This window comes from Lonchura striata, chromosome 4, assembly GCF_050655825.1.
Source record: "Lonchura striata isolate lonStrDom1 chromosome 4, ASM5065582v1, whole genome shotgun sequence".
Classification (NCBI taxonomy): Eukaryota; Metazoa; Chordata; class Aves; order Passeriformes; family Estrildidae; genus Lonchura; species Lonchura striata.
Window position 1 is genome coordinate 64,862,250 of NC_140706.1, and position 17,716 is coordinate 64,879,965.

Here is a 17,716-nt window from a genome sequence, read left to right on the forward strand (position 1 = left end):
CTGCACGACCCTCTTCCTTTCCCCATTGACTGAGGTACTTGAGAGGTCCAGGCTGCCTGAATCACCTAATGTGTATCCCCTACACCCTTCTCCCCGCCGCCTTTTCTTTTTATCTCTAAATCCAGGATTTTAATACAGTCTTAGATGAGCAAGTCTCTGTCAATTAGTAACATTCCTCTGAAATTCATGGTTACTCCTGTTTCTTCTTTCACCTATCAGCATCTAGCTGAGATGTGAGGGAGACTCGCAGTTTGTTTGTAAAGATGCGTTCTCCTCATTCCTTCCATATCTTCCCACTATCTTGTTCCTTCTGTTTCTTTTCCTTATATATTTTCTTAAATTCTGTCTTTATACTATCTATGGTTATATGTCTATAGATAATAGCCAAAACAGCTGCATACCTCCTTTCCATCGTTCTGAACTAAACCCCCTATATATAAACACCAGTCATTCATGTGTCATTTCACTGTTATCCATCCCAAGAGACCCATTAACAGGAACCTCAGTTGCCTCACCTTCAGGGTCATAACACCAACATATGAGTTATTGCACAAACCAGAGAGCAGAGAACAGAGCCATAAAACATGGCATAGTTTCAGTGTTTAAACGTCTTCAGATCTGCTGCTAAAAGATTCCTTGGGGAGTTCATTGTCCCTGTAGAGTATATAGATATATATATATATATTTTTTTTTTTGCATCAAACACTTCCTTCAGCTTGAATGACTCACACACTGGTAGAAAACAATGGAAACCATTTTGAACTTTAACTTCCTAAGATGCTGACTAGCAGGAGGAAGTGAAATATGATTGCGGTGGACAAGTGACTTCACTGTTTTGCCAATATTTTGCCATTGTTTTAATGAGCAGTACTCCACAGCAGTAAAATGATTTTCACAGGACCATAAAAGAAAGAGTTGCTCAACTCTGGTAGCTAATAATCTAGGTTCCATATCATGTTGATAAAGTCATCATGGGCTTTATTCAGATACAGACAAGTACCTGAGGTGTGGCTGAATAGTGAATCCTGGAAATTAATCCCCACAGCCTCTCTGCCTGCCATGTGCATAGGAACACGGATGCTCTGATTGTCACCAGGTAGATTTCCTCTATAGACACTGCTTTGGTGTTTTTATATGTGTGAAGTGGCAAGAAAACCTTGGACTGTCTGCAGGAAATTTTTAAGGAGATCATGGAAAACGAGCAATAAAGTAAACTTTTACAAAGTAAACTTTTACCATTACTGCCACTGTATTTACATTCATAATAAAGTGGCCTGGCCCTTCACTGAAATATAATCTAGGGAATAGTTCATTTCCGACTAATAAAGCTCGGTTGTCTTGTTAACATGAGTTGAACCTGATGGTCCAAATGTCCCAGACTCTAAGGAGGTTATTGGTTTCCTTATTTTCACATACACCAAATGATCTGTACCAAAGTGTGATGCAAATTACTCCACCTTCCAGGAACTGATTTACAGTAAATTCAATGTGAGTAATCTGACCTCCAGAGTCAAAGGACTAAAGAGAATTGGAATGAGTGTGAAATATGATTCTCCCTGTTCTCAAATAAGTGTACACACATATATTCAATCCCCCAAGCTTTACGACATTCACAGAGGAATAAAAACCCCAGAGATAAGGTTGGGGCAGGCACTGATGCTGTGAGGGTGCCGTTCATCTGTTTCAGACCATAACTTCCTCGTAATGCTGGGATCCAGCATCTTTCCCATTCCCTGCACTTATGTCCCTCTTGCTTTGTGTAGCTCCCTCTTGCTGCTGTCTAACAGCAGCTATTAGCTTGATGTGCAACGCTTTGTAAAGAGAAAGGTGGTTCCTGAACTGTAGAGCAAAGCTCCCCAGCCCACCATCAAGACCAGGGCTCAAGAGGAGACACGGTTGGCAGCAGCTGTCGTTTGCATGCACAAACATCCCCGGGGCCCCTCCTGGTAGTTCCTGTGTGCCAGTCACCAGCACACTGAATCACACTGAATTGGGTGGAGAGCTTCTGAACTGGTGAGCAAACACACTTGAAACACACCAACCCATGTAGGATTTCTTTCGTTTTTGTGTACTTGGGTACTTTTATTGATAATAAAAAGAAGCATGGGTAGTTATGACCAGAAGAAAAATAGGGAGTGTCCTGGTATCAGCATGTCAAAAAAGAGTCTTAAAAAAAATGAAGACTGCCAAAAGCTGGTATAAATTGGTTTCATTAAAATCTTCAAATACAAACTCACAAGCATTGGAATAAACAAAACTTTTAGAAAAGTTCTAAAAAGAAGCTACCAGGCAAATAATAACTTTGATGTTTTAGTTGTAACTTACATTTTAATAAATAATAATAATAATAACAATAATAATATATTATTAACTTTATGTTGACTGTATGTATGACTTTCCATCTTACACTCTCTTCCGTTATGGAACTTAGACAATGTAAACAAACTCAGCCTTCCTCATTTCTGATCTGTTATCCCCTGATACATAACCCTTCAAAGAATGCCTCTGCTCCATGGACACACACACTCCTTTGACAAATTGAATTAAAATATAACATTTTTAGTGTGCAGGTTTTCATCAGAGCTACAAAAGTACCTCAGTTTTGAGTTGTATCATTAAAAAAGGTTCCTTGCCCTGCATTAAACCCCATGTAGCTGGTAGCAATTTTTTAAAGCTTAAAAAGGGAGGTACAATAATGTGGGGTTGTTCTTCCCTGCTGTGCTCATAAATATAAGGCATTGAGAGTGTGGTGGGTTACATACCTTCAAGAAAGGTAGATGCAAATACATATATGCAGAAGGCCATAGCTACTGTCCTAGGCTTTTTGTTTCCTGGGGACCAGCAGCCTGTGTGCCACAGGGAGCTATTGCCAGCACAGCCAGCAACCTTCCTCATGCACATCCTCATGCAACTGCAACAGGGTGAGCATGAGAAAGGCACAGCTGGGGAGAAAAGCCACCACCAACACAGATTTCTGTCCAAAATTGCTGTTTTCCCAGTAGGAAGGATGTCAGCCTGACTGGGCACTTCTGTCCCCAGGATGCTCTATAGCAACTGATGTCCCTCTGGTGGTTGAGGGGCGAGTGGTTTCCTCAGGCTCTTTTCTGTCCCATTTCCCCAAGACAGAAGAGACCTGCGTGCATTAGGGAGTGTAAAGCAGAGAGAGCTTGAGAGCTTTACTCGTGCACAGGTTCAGGAAAGTCTTTTCCGCCTGCAGGGTGGTGCAGGTTGAAGAGTCATGAGTACTCACTGCACAGCCCTCTGATCACAGAGGGTTATTGCCAGGGCCTGGTAGGCTCCTCCTTTCCTTGCAGGGAAGAAGTGTGTGATGACAGAGGTTGACCACCCTACAGGAACAACCCGCATTTGCTGCATCAACTCGCCTTTGGAAAGCACAGAGCCACAGCTCCATCTTGTGACTGAACAATCCTAGTTTGAGAAAAATGTGTGTTGTTTCCCCAAATCTAATAGAGGATCTGGTTTCTCTGCAAGGCTTTTGCCCCTGCAAGCATCCTGACCTTGGTTTGCTTTGTGTGTCCACACTTTCCACCCCAAGATTCCCTCAGCAACCACAACCCCCTCTCAGGCTTCCCCACATAGTGTGAAGTCCCAGCTGTACAACTCAAATAAAAACCCTGCTCATCCTTTCTGAAGGCAAGCTTTTGAAGAAACTGCTTTAGGAGCTGCACTTGCAGAAACGAGAGGGAGAGAGGAGGTTGCAGTGCCTGGGCTGGCAGAGCCCCAGGTAGTGTGAAAAGCTCTCTGCATAGTGTGGAGAAGGGTTCCATGCTCAAGTACAGTGACAGGCTGGATCAAGAGCAAAACCAGCCTCTTCCTGGTCTTGTTCTACCTGGATAATTCTCCTGGAATCTTCCTTGTACCAGTTACCCAGTGAGACCTTATGTCTTCCCCAGCTAACAGTTGTACTAGCACTGCAACCTTTGCATCCCTTACCAGAATTCAATCCCATAGAAGTGTGAATTTCTAGGATTAGAATTTCCTACTAGCTAAATGCTTTACATTTATCCTGTTTGTGTTGACCACTTAAATGCAAGCAATAGCTTTGGCATTTTTGATAACATAAAAGCCGTAGGAGAAGGCTGGAAGGCCAAGCAGTCTGCCAGGACCAAGGGGCTTTTCCATAAGTTCTGGCAGTGTTTCATCATCCAGCATCCGTAGCACACGGCCGTTCAGCTCAATAGACCTGGAGAGGGACAGAGAGAATGTTTGGGCAGCTGTGCTCTGTTTGCCATTGAGTACAAACTGCTCTGGGCCTGAGTGTAAACATTAACTCAGCCCAAAGCCAAACCAAACTTCCCTTGAATGTGTGTGTACATAAATGCTCACAGACATCTGTAGCACTCCCAACTACATGGACTCCTTCAGAGAGGTAGCACAAGCACATTTAAAAGTACAGTTCCTTCTCTTCCAGTGAGGTCAACAGCTAAACAGGCTTTGAAAAGTACAAATTTAAATTGCTCTTTCTCCTGAAAATATTAATATTCTTTTTTGCACACACAGCAGATCTTTTCCCTGTGGATGCATTAACAATGTCGACAAAAAGACCCCACCCACATACATAGTCTGAACATGTTGCTGTAAATCAGGAGCTATCACTTGGGAAATCTGTGCTTGTGCAAAAAAAACCAAAACAAAACAGGACTTCAGCAGCTGGTCCAGAGCACTGACACCTGCTAGGATAAACTTGCAAATTAACATCAAGTAAATGTCCTTACAACTTAGGAAGCTTTTAGCAGCCTGAGTTTAGGAGACATGATTTAACAGAAGTCAGATCTTACTGAAAAAACCCCAGATGAGTAAATGGTAACCTCTTATTTCCCCTTGCAAATTGAATAAGGCGAGGTTTTAAAGACCACCTAAGCCTACTCACAGTCTTTTCCACAGGGCCTGGAGGAATTGCAACTTACCTGGAAAGAATATTCTCTTTGCCATGAGGCAGTAAGAGGTATTGATCCACGTGCTTGCTCGATAGGTAATCTGGTAGCTCCAAATGTTGGGTGACGTTGTAGAGGTTTAAGGCAAACAGTGTCACATCCCCTTCTCTGTACTTTGGGCTGCAAGGCAAGAGAAGGTGATGGTGGGGATCGGAATAATGTGTGACCTTGCACTCTCCCATATGGCATTTGTTGACCCAGGGGTGGCCATGAGCTCAGTTTCCAGGATATTTCACCCTTTCTGGAGGCTTACTTGAGGCTGCTTGTGCAGTGGAGGTAGACACGGAGCTTCCTCTTGTTGGCTCCTGACAGGCCAACCTGCAGCACCTTGGTACCCACCAGCTTCTTGTAGAGCAGCGAGAGCCAGTAGTCCTGGGAGGCACAAAAACACATGGAAACATTTGTGTATGTGCCACGTACTCCACACAGTGCTTAATCTAACCTTCATTTTGAAGCTCATTTCAAGGGGTTTTCCCCATAGCTTTTTGCTTTACCAAGCTTTTCACATCTACTTAAATTCACACAAACACCATAGCTAAAAGGGAAGCCCTGCCTTTGCAGGCAGCTGTGTTTAGAAGGTACCTTAGACATATTTTCCCCTTCATATGCAACTCTCAGAGCTGTCAGGAAGAGATTGCGCTTTGGAAACGCCCTTCTGCAGGTACAGAGAACCTCGGGACTGAATGCAGGGGTGTGAGCTGCCCTTCCTGCAGTAAAACTTGTACCTAAGGCACAGGTGCAGCACCAGGAAGAAGCTCCTAAACTTTAACCCCTTTCATTAACATTGTACTTTTGAACAAGTATCAGGATTTCTAAACCCAAGTCACAAGTGTATCCTCTGACGCGCGATGCCTTAGAGCAGGGCAATGTCCAGTGCAGACTCATTTTTTCCAAGACTTTCCTGGCTTTCAGAGAGCTTCTCCCAGCTCATCTGTTGGTCTTTGAGGTTTTCTTAAGAGGAAATCTGTTGTGTTTCTCCTCTGACTCACCACAAGCCCAGGAAATTACTTTTGCTATTAGCCTTCATGCTGAATCCCTCTGCAAGGAAATGCAGCCTTTTGACACTTCCTCATTTCTGTGCTAACTAAGCTAATGAACCTGGGTTTGGATTTCCCTGTCTCTGAAGCATTATTAGCTTGGATAGCATCTGTACCGCCTGCAGGTGAGGAAAAGGCACACAGTTTCAGTCCAAATTAAATCTATTTTAAATGAGGGAATGAAAAGCCCAAAGTCACAAGTCTGATGATGCAGCCTCTGGCATAGGAAGCAGCTGATCAAGTAGGATGGAAAATCCCTCTATGCTGGGTTTTCTTTCAGGCTGGCTCTACGATCACCAGTGAAAATCACAATTTGGAAGCAGAAAAATGAGAGGAAGGCTAAAAAAGGAAGATGCTGTCCTCTCACCCCAATCTAAGTGGTAGTAGTACAAAGAAATGTGCCGTATGTGCAAGAACAATTTATAATATAATGAAGTTTCATCACGGCAAAGTGTTATTTCCTAATAAATCAAACTATACTAAGTGTATATTTCAATTTAATTATCCTTCAGCCACCACTGTAGGATGAATATGCCCATGACCTATAACACTTAAGTGTTGACTTCACAGTGGCTTGGTTTTCACATGGAATATAATTGATTTAAATATCTCTTTTCACTTCTGTTTATAAACTACTTGTCACTCAGCTGAGGAGTAGTCAAACCAAAACAGGCCATCCAGAAAAACCTTGTGAGATCCAGGAGCTTCTATGTACAAACCAGAGCATTGTGTCCTACAAATCAGTTTCTGCTGTGCTGAAGACTGGCTGCACCCCTGCAGTTGGAGTAAATATTTTGTGTGCATACATATATATTTAATAATACATTAACCTGTAGTGGAACATGAGATAACTTTAGGTGCAAGGATACCTGTGACCATCCAAGCAAAAAAAGGTGTTATTAAAATAGCTGACTTGTCCCTCCACATCCAGTGTTGCCTATGCAGAGGTGCATTCAGGGGGTGTTATTTACATACCGGCAAAGGCTCAAAGTTGGCATCCACCAGGTGATAGGTCCCTGCCCCGAAGAAAACCTGCCTCATAACTACATCAATCCCCAACTTGGCTGAAAGCCCGAGTTTGTCCAACCACCTGCCAAAAAATGAGGCAAATATCATGCAGATGAAAGTGCTGACCTCAACAGTACTCTGTTGCCCTTCTCCAACCAGCTCGGGAAGCAGGAAAGCAAAACTTTAAATGACACTGACTTCCTTGAAAGCACACAACTAATTTCAAGTCTTGCATTGATTACATTAAAAAATAATTTCAGTCCACCTCTTGAAGTCCAAGTTGGTGGGAACAGTTGCTCCATTCCTTTGTTTGTAGGTGGTGGAAACAAGGAGTGGCAGCAGATTCTCCTGAACGGGCCAAGGGTCTGAAGGCTGAGAGAAATCATCACACCAACAACAAGGTTGCCTATCATTATCAGACTTTGACTTGCTGGCCCACCACGCCCTGATAGAAAGTCAGTGTGACTTATAGGATGGAAAAACCCTGCCTGCACTCCTCAGGAAGCTCAAGAAAGCCACACTCCTCCTGTGAGGCAGCCCCATTCAGCTGTCAAAACACAATTTCCCCACACCTCAGACACAGTACTCACATAAAGCCAGCAACATAAGTGTTAGACAATCTGGGAGCTCCTCCTCCATAGGCAGAGCTCGTCTCTCCCAGCCACACCTTCTTGTCTGGCACTGTCTGACCAACAATCTGGCCAGTGGGAAGAAGAGAAAGAGACAATGGTTAAATTTTTGGCTACTGAAATAAACAAAATTTAGTGTTTTAGCCAAAGGCTTACTTAGGATGTTTACATTTAAGGGATAACACTCTGAGATGGGATGTCACAGAAATTTGGATCAAAAAGGACTAGAAGTAGATTTACATCCTCCCCCAAAAAAAAAACCCCAAATTTGCCACCCATGTAAAACAGGGCAAACATCACTAAAATCCAGGTCCCATAATTCTTCTTGTGCTGAGTAGTGCTATATTCTAAATCATAAGTCTCTCAGGATCTCAAAATACAAAAAGAAAAAAAAAAAAGGCACTGGGGGGATGGGATAACCATAAATTACATCCCTGAGTAATTACTAGATCAATGAATGAGAATGTTGTAGGTGTGTGATGCACCTGGCACCACGTTTGCTGCATAGCAAACTGGTGGAGCTCATTTATTGTTAGCATCGTTAATTTTAATTTTTTTTTAATATACAATGTCAGCAGAACTCAAGCTTTCAGTATCCCTGTTTATTGCTTGTAAGAAGTAATGCTTTATTTTGGATTCTCTGTTAGTCCCCTGGAAACTGAACATAGGATTGATTGAATAGGTCAAGGCACCTCGAGGACTTCATATGTGGCTGTGGCAAAGGTATCCAGCACTTCAGGGCTCAAGAAATCTCCCCTAGTTGCACTCTGTCCATTCACATAGTAACTGGAAACGGGGAAAAAATATAGACAATATTAGGGAATAATACCACCAGTGGCACAAAACACCACTGAAAGTATTCAGTTGACTGGTACATTTATCCACAGCATGATTTTTCTGTCCAGTGCTTTTTAATTTTTTGTTTTCCAAATGTGTAGGTCTGTCACTTGTATTTAAGGGACTTCAACATATAATTACCTCAATGGGGTCAGGATATCACAGAAATTTCACCAGCAGAAGTAATAGGTTTGTTTGCATCTATTTATTTAGAATAAGGAAAACAGCACTAAGATCCAGCTTCTGGAGCTTGTTGAGGAGTCCAACACTCCTATGTGATTACTTGCTTTACTCTATCAAGTTATATATTAAAAATAGAAACTCACAGCATCTGTCCATCTGCTGGAATATTTTGGCCATTTGGAGAGAGCTGAAATGTGGGCATCCCTATGGTGTGAAGGTTGCCCTCCACGATGAGCAGAAGAGCTTTTAAGACTGGTTTGTCCAAATAAATTGGAATGGTGTTTTTTGCATTTCATCCTGCTATCACTCAGGCAGCAAAAACAGCTGAAGCCTTCCAGCCACAAGAGGAAGCTAAAACCTGATAATCCTAAATGAGTAAAGCACAGACCAGGAAGGGGAAAGGACATGTTTCATGCCTTTCTAGCAGCTCAAAATACATAGATAATGGATGTATATATACATATATATATAAAAAATAAGTATGTGCATCTTTTCTCACTGTGGTCTGACTGCTGCATGTCATGTCCTGCTTTTGACTCTGGAAAGAAAACTGCCTTCACATAGAAATCAATTTCAAACACGTGGAGTTCACGGCCCTGGGGCCAGTTTACCCCACTGTCCCTGTGTATGGGTATTCTCAGTTCAGTCAGAGAGAAAGAAGAGTTTCTAACCAGGCTAGAGCCTGGGAGAGAGTTGCAAAAGAATGTAAATAATTCTCTATCTCTCTTGCTGTTCACATTGTTTACAGATATGTTCTGCCACCGTGCGCCATTCACAGCACACCAATGGGGTGAGATGTCTTTACTTTAAGACTAATGAAATCAGTCTGCACAATGCTCTCTGTAAAAGAGTGATGTATTTGAAATAAAGTAGTTAGTGTTCACATCATCTAGCCATCTGAACTGGAGTTGTTTCGTTCCCATCCTGCCTCAACAGTGACATCCAGGAGCGCTTTAAACCTACAAATCAAAGTCGCTGCACAGGAGCAAGGGGCCAGGTGCCAGTGCTGTTTGCACTGCGTTTGGGATCTGAGGGTGAGTTACCCACACAGAGCTTGAAATTACTCGTAGAACAAACTCAAGGGAGCAGGAGGATCTGTTGGCAATTCTCCATGGACAAGGGTCAGCCAGATCTACAGGGATTTTTCTTTATATCAAACTAGACATAAAGTGAGCAAACAAAATTATCATCTTGCACATGTTGCATTCCCCGTGACAAACCCCCACTGCTGCTTTTGGGTCTCTGCACCAAGTAGATCCTTTGGAAGCTCCAGCATTTCTGTAATGTGTTCCTTCAATTCATCTCTTATTCGAACACAGAAATTTGTGGAGAGGCTCCCTAAAATCTGTTGAAAGGGGCATTTCATCCCCCTCTTTTCTGTTGAGATTGATAATTCTGTTCAAATTGACAATTTTTAAAGAAAATGAGGCAGTAATCAGAGTGACAGTGGTATCCAAGTGGTACTTACTGGTGCCATGTGACAGAGTCAATCACCTTCCCTCCCGATTTCAGGAAGCTGCAACCAGAGGGAATGGTGGAGAGTGGGGAGTTATTAGTGTAGTGCCATGCACAGCCCTCCCCTCTCCCCATGACTGGCAGTTCTGATAGTGAATGCTTGGGGGCCAGGCTTGCCATGGCTTTTAAGCAGGCTTTGGGCAGCCTGGCTGCCTCAGCAGGTTGCTGGGAGGATGAAATGACCTTTGTATAACATGTAGGTGTTTCTCAGGCTAAAAGCCCTTGTTAGCACAACCCTAGAGCCAGTACTCAATAGGAAAATGTGTGGACCACTGATGTACTTCCAGCAGCTGAGTTTTACCTGGCTGAGTACTCAGGCCTTGAACTCAAGCATGCAGGTAAGATTATAATTGTCATCTGACAAGGTAAAAAAACTTGCTCAACCCCCGCCTTAAAGCCTCTTCAGGCCTCCTGCATATAGGGGCAGACAAGCCACAATCCTCCACACCTGCCTCACGCCAGGGAGTGCTGCTGGAACCTCACACACCTACCTTCTCAGCAGTCTCTGTGTGTGCTTTCGGGGCTGCCCAACATCGGGGCCATACAGCCTGGCGTGCTGGTAGAGGGCATAGTTATTCAGCAGTTGGCGTAACTGAATGAAATCTTGCCCCAGCTGGAAGCCATCAATGCGGATGCCAGATTTCTTCCTGAAGCTGTTGGGCTCTGGGGAAGAGACATACACATCAACAACCCACTCTATTTCTTGGGCACAAAATAGGGCAGTTCCATCCACATGGGAAGCACCAGTTCAGGCTTCATCGGATCTGGCATGGTGTGGATGAGATATTTGAAGGTGAGCATGAAATCAAAAGCTCGGGGGATACAGTGTGCTGCTCTCCAGGACTCTGTCCCAGCCATAGGTGACATCTTCCACCTTGTGGGACATCATTCACTTTGTCTCAAAACCCTGGTAGGAGCAGCAAAATCATCTCAAGTTGCTCATTCATTTTGTCTTCTTCTAAAATCCCTCTGCAAATTAAGACCTTAATGTCTGTAAATATAACATCACCTTGCCTTTATATGCCATCATCCAAAATATCCAAAGTTACTAGCCCATACCCTCTGGTGGTATTTTTATAGGTGATGGCTGGTCTGGCCAACAAGCACTTACCATTCCCAAGCTCCCAGGAGATGTTGTACCTCTGGGAAGCACAGTAGTCCAGCAGTGCCTGGGCATTTGAGCTGTCCCACTGCAAGCCACCTTTCCGCAGCAAGGCATTGAGTCCAAAGATCAGGTGAAACCCCGAGCAGTTTGCAAAGCTGTAGAGAATATCCAGTGTATTTTCTGCACAGAGGAGAAAGGAAGGGTGTTTATCTCAAGGTTAGACCATGCTAGCTGAGCTCTGGCCAAGCAACAATCTTTACTGCCTGTACTTATTTAGCCTGATGTTGTAGATGTGCCCAACTTTCCTAGCCAGACAGAAGAGGTCAGGCCTCACTACACAACATCTTGCATACTTTGAGCACCTCCCAACCCCTGCAGTTGAATACTATTAAAAGCGGGATGGCAAACAGTAGAAAAAGAGTTCTCTGAATATTTTTAAAAGCGGGTGAAGTATTTATTTTTAGCTCCTAATAGCCTACAGCCCTTTTACTGTGGGGCAGAGAATTGCACCCCCTGTTTAAGTCTTACTTGTAATGGTGGTGTTTTTGTGCTTTTTCCAGTTCTTTTCAGCAAGAATCAGCTTCTCCTGGCTAGGCCATTGGGCCAGCAGTACCTTCTCAACAGCAGCAAATGCAGGCCTCGAGCCACAAGCCTCTGTAGGGCAGAAGGTTAATAGGAATTAACTCCTCACCTCCACAGCCAGCAAACCCTTGTTCCAGGAAGCTGGCAAAGCAGATAAGCCAACCTGGCATTCAGTGGTGTGGTAGGAATCATGACCCACCGTGCTGAGGGCAGGAACAGGGCAATGCTTCCTGCACTGGTCATCTCATGCGGGGAAAAGTGCTGATTTCCCCACACGGCTCACTGGCAGGAGCCATAATACACATTTCTTTCAAAGCTTATGTTTTTTCTTGGCATGCAAATCAGGAACAAGCCATAACCAGTGAGAAAGGCAGCAGCCAAACTCACAGAAGTGGCTACTTAGCAAAGTGCTATGAGGGGAAAAGTACCACTTGACTTCAAAACTGAGCATCACGCTGGTCCTACCTTAATGTAGGATTTCACAATTGTGCTATGTGCCACAGGAATATGCAGGATTTTGTTCTATCTGAAACACCTCTTGGCACTTTTGCTAAGTTCAAAGAGAAAACACCAAGCTCAAGCAGTTGACAGGAGTCCACCAGGTTTGCACTTGCCCTGTCAAAGCAGCAGGAGGGCAAGGGTGCACCCCCAGCAAAGCCCTCTGACTTTGGAAGAGAGACTGAACACTCTGTCTCCTCAGGTTATTTCTTCCACCTGTTCCTTAATTTTCATAATGAAGCCACAGCTTCTGAGCTGAACTTGACCACCTCCCAGACAATGAGGGAGCTCCCAAGATTGCTGCAGGGAGCAGAAGGCAGCAAAGGGAGAGTCTCAGCAGATGCCAGGGAGGATACAAGATCCCCTACATCCTTTCTCAACATCTCACAGCTGGCACAACTCTTCCTACAAACCATGCTGAAAGTCCACAGATCTCTTCTTCATGGATGATTGCAATACTGACCCTGTGGAGGGCCCCCAGTGGTGCTGCTGAACCCTTGCAGCATCCTCAGCCTGTGTCAAAGACCTTCCAAAACCTAGGATGGTTTCAAGTCTAACAAGTTGATGCCCACTTTACCTTGCTGTGCCTGAAATTCCCAGAGGACTTTTTCTTCTGAAGTTGAATCCTTGTGGGGATCAAAGATAAGAAAGTCTGTCTCAGTGCCACCAAACCTCAGGAAACCTGGGGACAGGGCCATTGCCAGGGTACGCAGCTTGGAATTGCTGAGGAGGGAATACCAAGAAACAGAAAATCATTATATTTATGCAGACTGTGTAGAGGGTTAACATGGCAAGTACTTTGAGAAACATGCTGCAGTAGGTAACCTGGGGTTATCCAGTAGGCTCAAAGAATTCCTGATGGCTTGCTGGGATCTGCATTCCAGCCCTCTGCACTGTACAAGTGAGCCAGGAGAGGGTCTAATGGGCAACAAGGGGAGAAGAACATACCTGAGGGAATATCATCAGGGAGCCAAATCCTGGAGGCAAAGTAAGGCAAAACTTTAAAACAATCTTGTTTTGTTTTTCACCCTAAATATCCTCCTCCCCTAGATTGTTTTGGTTTTGTTTGTGCAACACCATCATAAATGTCCTATGAGAATTTGGGCACAAAATTGACTTTACATCATCAGCCTCAACTTCCATCACAACAGCCAAAACAATTGCCTTTGTACCCAAGGGAGATTAAGAGTCCCTCCTGGGACAGGTGTTAACTCTTCCAAAGCAGGCATACAAAAGAATGTAACTGTGACTTGCTCACATCCCATGCAGGATGTGCAGCACCGACAGGCAGCCTTCTCTGGGGGAAACTGAAATGCATTGGAGGGTGGACGCTATCTGCTCTGTGGTGACAAACAGCAGATTAGAGGCCACCAAGTACTTCCTACTCCTCATGGTGGCAGGGCTGGCCTCAAGCTGAACCCCAAGGTGTGAAGGTGGGGCTGGATGTTGGACACCTGAGCACTTTCCAGTAAAGATGGTGACACCTTTCTCACCAGCTCAGTGAGGACGAAAACGTGCAGGAAAGCACGTGGGGAAGCAGGACTGGAGGAACCACATGTTTATTGAATGCTTTCATGGACGGTGATCCCACCATCTGCTTCCCTGTGCAACCTGTTCCAATGAATAATTTTTTCTTGATATCCAATCTAAAGCTCCCTTGAGGCTGTTTTCTCTCATCCAGTCTCTTGTCAGCTGTAAGAGACTGACCCACAGCTCACTACAACTTCCCTTCCAGTACTTGCGGAGGGTAATAAGGACACCCTGAAGCCTCAATTTCTCGAGGGCAATCAACCACAATTCCCTCCGTTTCCTTCTCCTTTTTTTTTCTGCTGGCAAAGCAGCTCCTCCACCAGGCTTATTTCCGAACTGAGCTTTTCCCTGCAACCCCGCAGGCCAGCTGCTCCTTCCCCGAGCACAAACGAGCCGGCGCGGCTCGCACCTGCGGAAGGTACCGCCTTCTGCCCTGGGAGGACGGAATTAGTGAACCCCGAAGCAGATGGGCTCCAGCAGCCTCTCCCCGACCCCATTTCTAGGGGTGGGGGGCTCCCCGTTGCCCCCAGCTCGCTCCACAGCGCGTTTGCTGGGATGGCCCGCCCCTTCCCCCGAAGACCCTTTCTCCTTTGCCCAGTGGGGCGAGAGGCGGCTCACCTGAGCAAGGCGACATAGCGCGGGTCCCGGGCGAGGCTGGCATCCAGGGTGAGGGAGAGGAAAGCCGAGCTCACCTCCCCTCGGGGGCTGCCCCGGAGCCCCATCCGCAGCACTGCCGCGCGGTGCCCCTCGGCCAGCGCCGGCAGCAGGAGCGGCAGGAGCGGCAGGAGCGGCAGCAGCATCCTCCACTCCCGGCCCGCCGCGCCGCCGCCGCCGGTCCCACCCCCGAGGAGGGCGGGCCGGGGCTGCAGAGCTCCGCTCCTCGCTGGGAAGAACCGCGCTGGCGTGAGCGCAGCCTTCCTCACCCTCTGGAAGAGCTCCGACAGCATCTTCGAGCCTCCCATCAGCAAGGCACCCGGCGTTACCCAGAGCGCTAACCACTGCAAAATGAACCTGTGTTTACAGCGGCTTCCTTTCCTGCTCACACCTTCGCAGCCTTGCAGCTGCTTCCTCCAGCATCCCGCCCTGCCCGAGCGGCCCTGGGCATTTCCGCGTACAAGCAGCCGGCTGGAACGTGGCTATAGGGCTGAACGCTGCCTCTCCAGGGCTGGATGTCAGCCTGGCACCCCGTCCGCGGCCTCCGCTGCGGGAAACCGGCTCCCAGCAGCGCACAGCGCTGTCAGGCTGGAACCTGACTGTCGCAACAGCCCGTGCTGCTGGAACAAGTGTTTGTCCTAATTGCAGAGGTATGAAGCTTGGAATTACTGTTACAAAATACTTTCAGGCAGGCTCTGGGGCTGTCCCCAGGTGCTCCCTGCAGAGTCCAGTCTGTATGGAAACTCCTTCGGCAGTAACTGGCCTTGCCGGGGAGGCCTGTCAGGGAAGGGCCAGCTGCAGCCACAGAGCAGGTATGGCTTAGTGACATGGAATGGCTTGGGTTGTTCCAAACCCTACACCATAGGCAGGGATGCCCCCCACTAGACCAGGTTGCTCAAAGCCCCATCCAGCCTTGCCATGAACACTTCCAGGAATGAGGTGTCCACAGCTCTGGGCAACATTTGCCAGTGTCTCACCACCCTCACAGTAAAGAGTTTCCTCCTAATATCGAGTCTAAACTGACCCTCCTTCAGCTTAAGGCCATTCCTCTCTTGTCCTACCACTCCATGCCCTTGTAAAAAGTCCTTCTCCAGCTCTCTTGTCATCCCTTCAGGTACTGGAAAGGTCACCCTGGAGCCTTCTTCTCTCCAGGTTGAACAACTCCAGATCTCTCAGCTTTTCTTCAAAGAGCTGTTCCAGCCCTCTGATCACCTTTGTGGCCTCCTAACAGGTCCACATTCTTCTTGTTTTGGGGAGCCCAGGGCTGGATGCAGTACCAGAGATGGAACAGTCTCCTCACCTAACATACTGCCCACTCTCCCTCTGACGCAGCCCAGAATACAGCTTGTTTCCTGGGCCACAAGAATGTTTCTAAGTTTCTATGCACACTACTGAAACATTTGCAGAGTTTTTAAACAACTAAATTTAACACCACCATTACATTTCCCACCTGCACCAATTCATCCTGAAGCATCCAAGTTTCTCAGGAAGTTTTGAAAATGGCTGTCTGCTGGAACAGGCTGTGAATCTGTTACTTTATTTGGGTGCAGTGCTTCCCACATGCACTGAAGTTGGGGCATTAATCTGTGGCTCAAGTGCTCGCCTGCCTGGCCCTTCCTGTTCCTGCTTGCTCTACATTTTTGTACTATTAAGTAACTCTCCACCGGAACTATAAGAACTTGACCAAATTAACTCTGGTTTTGATAAGCACATCCATGGCCCTGCCAAAAAGGAAACATCAGTGACACTTCTGACTGTCTCAGTATCTTTGTCAGGAAAATGCTTCCCATTTTGGGGGTGCAGCACCAATTATATGCCTACGCCCCAGGAAGGGCTGGGGTGACTATCTGCCAGAGGAATAACTCATCCATCAGCTGATGACTGAAGCACCAAACAAACCTCTCAGCCCCATGACTGATATCCTTATAACTAATGATATAAGAATGTAGTTCAGTGTGTGAAAAATCATCGCTGCAAATCTAGCCAAGGTTGTTACCACAGGTGCAGGAGGAAAGGTCAGAAGCTGTCAGGCAAGATGCAGCCTGTGCACAATTTCTTTCTGTTGGAATTCCCTACTTCTGCCTTTATTTCCTCCATGTTATTCTTTGAGAGGATGCATTTTGGGTAACTTGCTGCTGTGTGGTATTTCTCACAGCAAAGGCGCAAGGTGTGTATTTCAAATGGTCAAGGCTGTGTTTTGGGATCAGCTGCTGTGCACAGATATGTGTACATGAAGTCTGGCACGTGTTGTGTTTTTAGCAGCCTGTGAAGCCTTGTAGCTGGAAAACGGTGCCTTCCAGCATTAGCTTAAGGTACTAAATGAGAAGTGGCAGCTTTTGCCCGGGCATTTTTCATATGGTTTTATACATATTTTTAAATACTGCAGAGTAGGGGAGCTCAGTATAGATGAATTTGACTTATGGAAATTAGGGCAGAATTTGGGTGATGCCCTGTGAGCTACAAGGGGAACACTTAAGAACTAGGACTAGGCTTAAGTCCACTTGAGTGTTACTTGAAGCCAGCTCCAAACAAGTGTCCCATCCCTCTTCCTCACTTCAAACAAAACCTATCCCGTGCCTTGTGACATTCAAATGCTTTGGTCTTGCACTCCCTATCAGACAGTTCTGCTTCTCCCAGTAATGCCATTAGACACCCTGTGATGACTAAGGTTTTTTTAACTCAAAAGAACTAAAAATAAAACTTTCCAGGAATTTCAACTATCTAGCAGCAGCAGCAACATGCTATTGCTAGCAGGGGCACCTCTGCTGTACCTGGGCAAGCACCAACTGATACCTTTATACCTGTATCTATATATATGTCAGTGCTTTATCTTGTGTATATTGAGGGAATTCAGAAGGGAAGAGCTGCCTTTGCAAAAGGCAAACAATTCTTATGACACAGATATCTGGGCAGATGAACAGAGCTGACCTGTATCAGAATACTGTTTCTACATAAGAAGCCTCAGGAAGATGAAACGAAGGCTAAGCTGATGCCAAGAAAGCATGGAAACTGTAAAAACAGAGATGCCTGTCAGAGTGGTTTTGTGAGCTATCCTTCCTCCCTGCGCCAAGCCTGCAGCCAGACCTTGTCCTGACACAGCACACAGCTCTTGGTACTCCCTGCTGGTTTTATTTCTGAACCCAGATGGTTATGGGTGGCTGAGATGGCACACCCTGTTTATTC

At 45.8% G+C, this 17,716-nt stretch overlaps 1 protein-coding gene across 1 annotated transcript; it reads right to left on the bottom strand.

Moving 5' to 3' along the window:
• Nucleotides 1–3,896: 3,896 nt before the first annotated feature.
• On the bottom strand, nucleotides 3,897–14,932 carry HPSE (heparanase). Its single transcript, XM_021526521.4, has 12 exons — nucleotides 14,498–14,932; nucleotides 12,927–13,072; nucleotides 11,798–11,923; nucleotides 11,276–11,449; nucleotides 10,656–10,827; nucleotides 10,118–10,165; nucleotides 8,322–8,415; nucleotides 7,591–7,697; nucleotides 6,968–7,082; nucleotides 5,209–5,327; nucleotides 4,929–5,075; nucleotides 3,897–4,204 (listed from the first exon to the last, which is right to left on the bottom strand). Exons 1-12 carry the CDS (start codon nucleotides 14,839–14,841, stop codon nucleotides 4,045–4,047), a joined length of 1,752 nt encoding a protein of 583 aa, XP_021382196.3. The 5' UTR covers nucleotides 14,842–14,932; the 3' UTR covers nucleotides 3,897–4,044.
• Between the last annotated feature and the right edge of the window lie 2,784 nt (nucleotides 14,933–17,716).

Excerpts from the sequence above, each read along its gene's own strand:
- HPSE (XM_021526521.4), bottom strand. The coding sequence starts at position 14,841 with ATGGGAGGCTCGAAGATGCTGTCGGAGCTCTTCCAGAGGGTGAGGAAG. Across the intron at positions 7,698-8,321 it reads CCACATATGAAGTCCTCGAG|ATTGTTGGTCAGACAGTGCC; the intron begins GTGCCTTGACCT and ends CCCACTGGCCAG. Across the intron at positions 5,076-5,208 it reads CACTGCACAAGCAGCCTCAA|CCCAAAGTACAGAGAAGGGG; the intron begins GTAAGCCTCCAG and ends CTTGCCTTGCAG.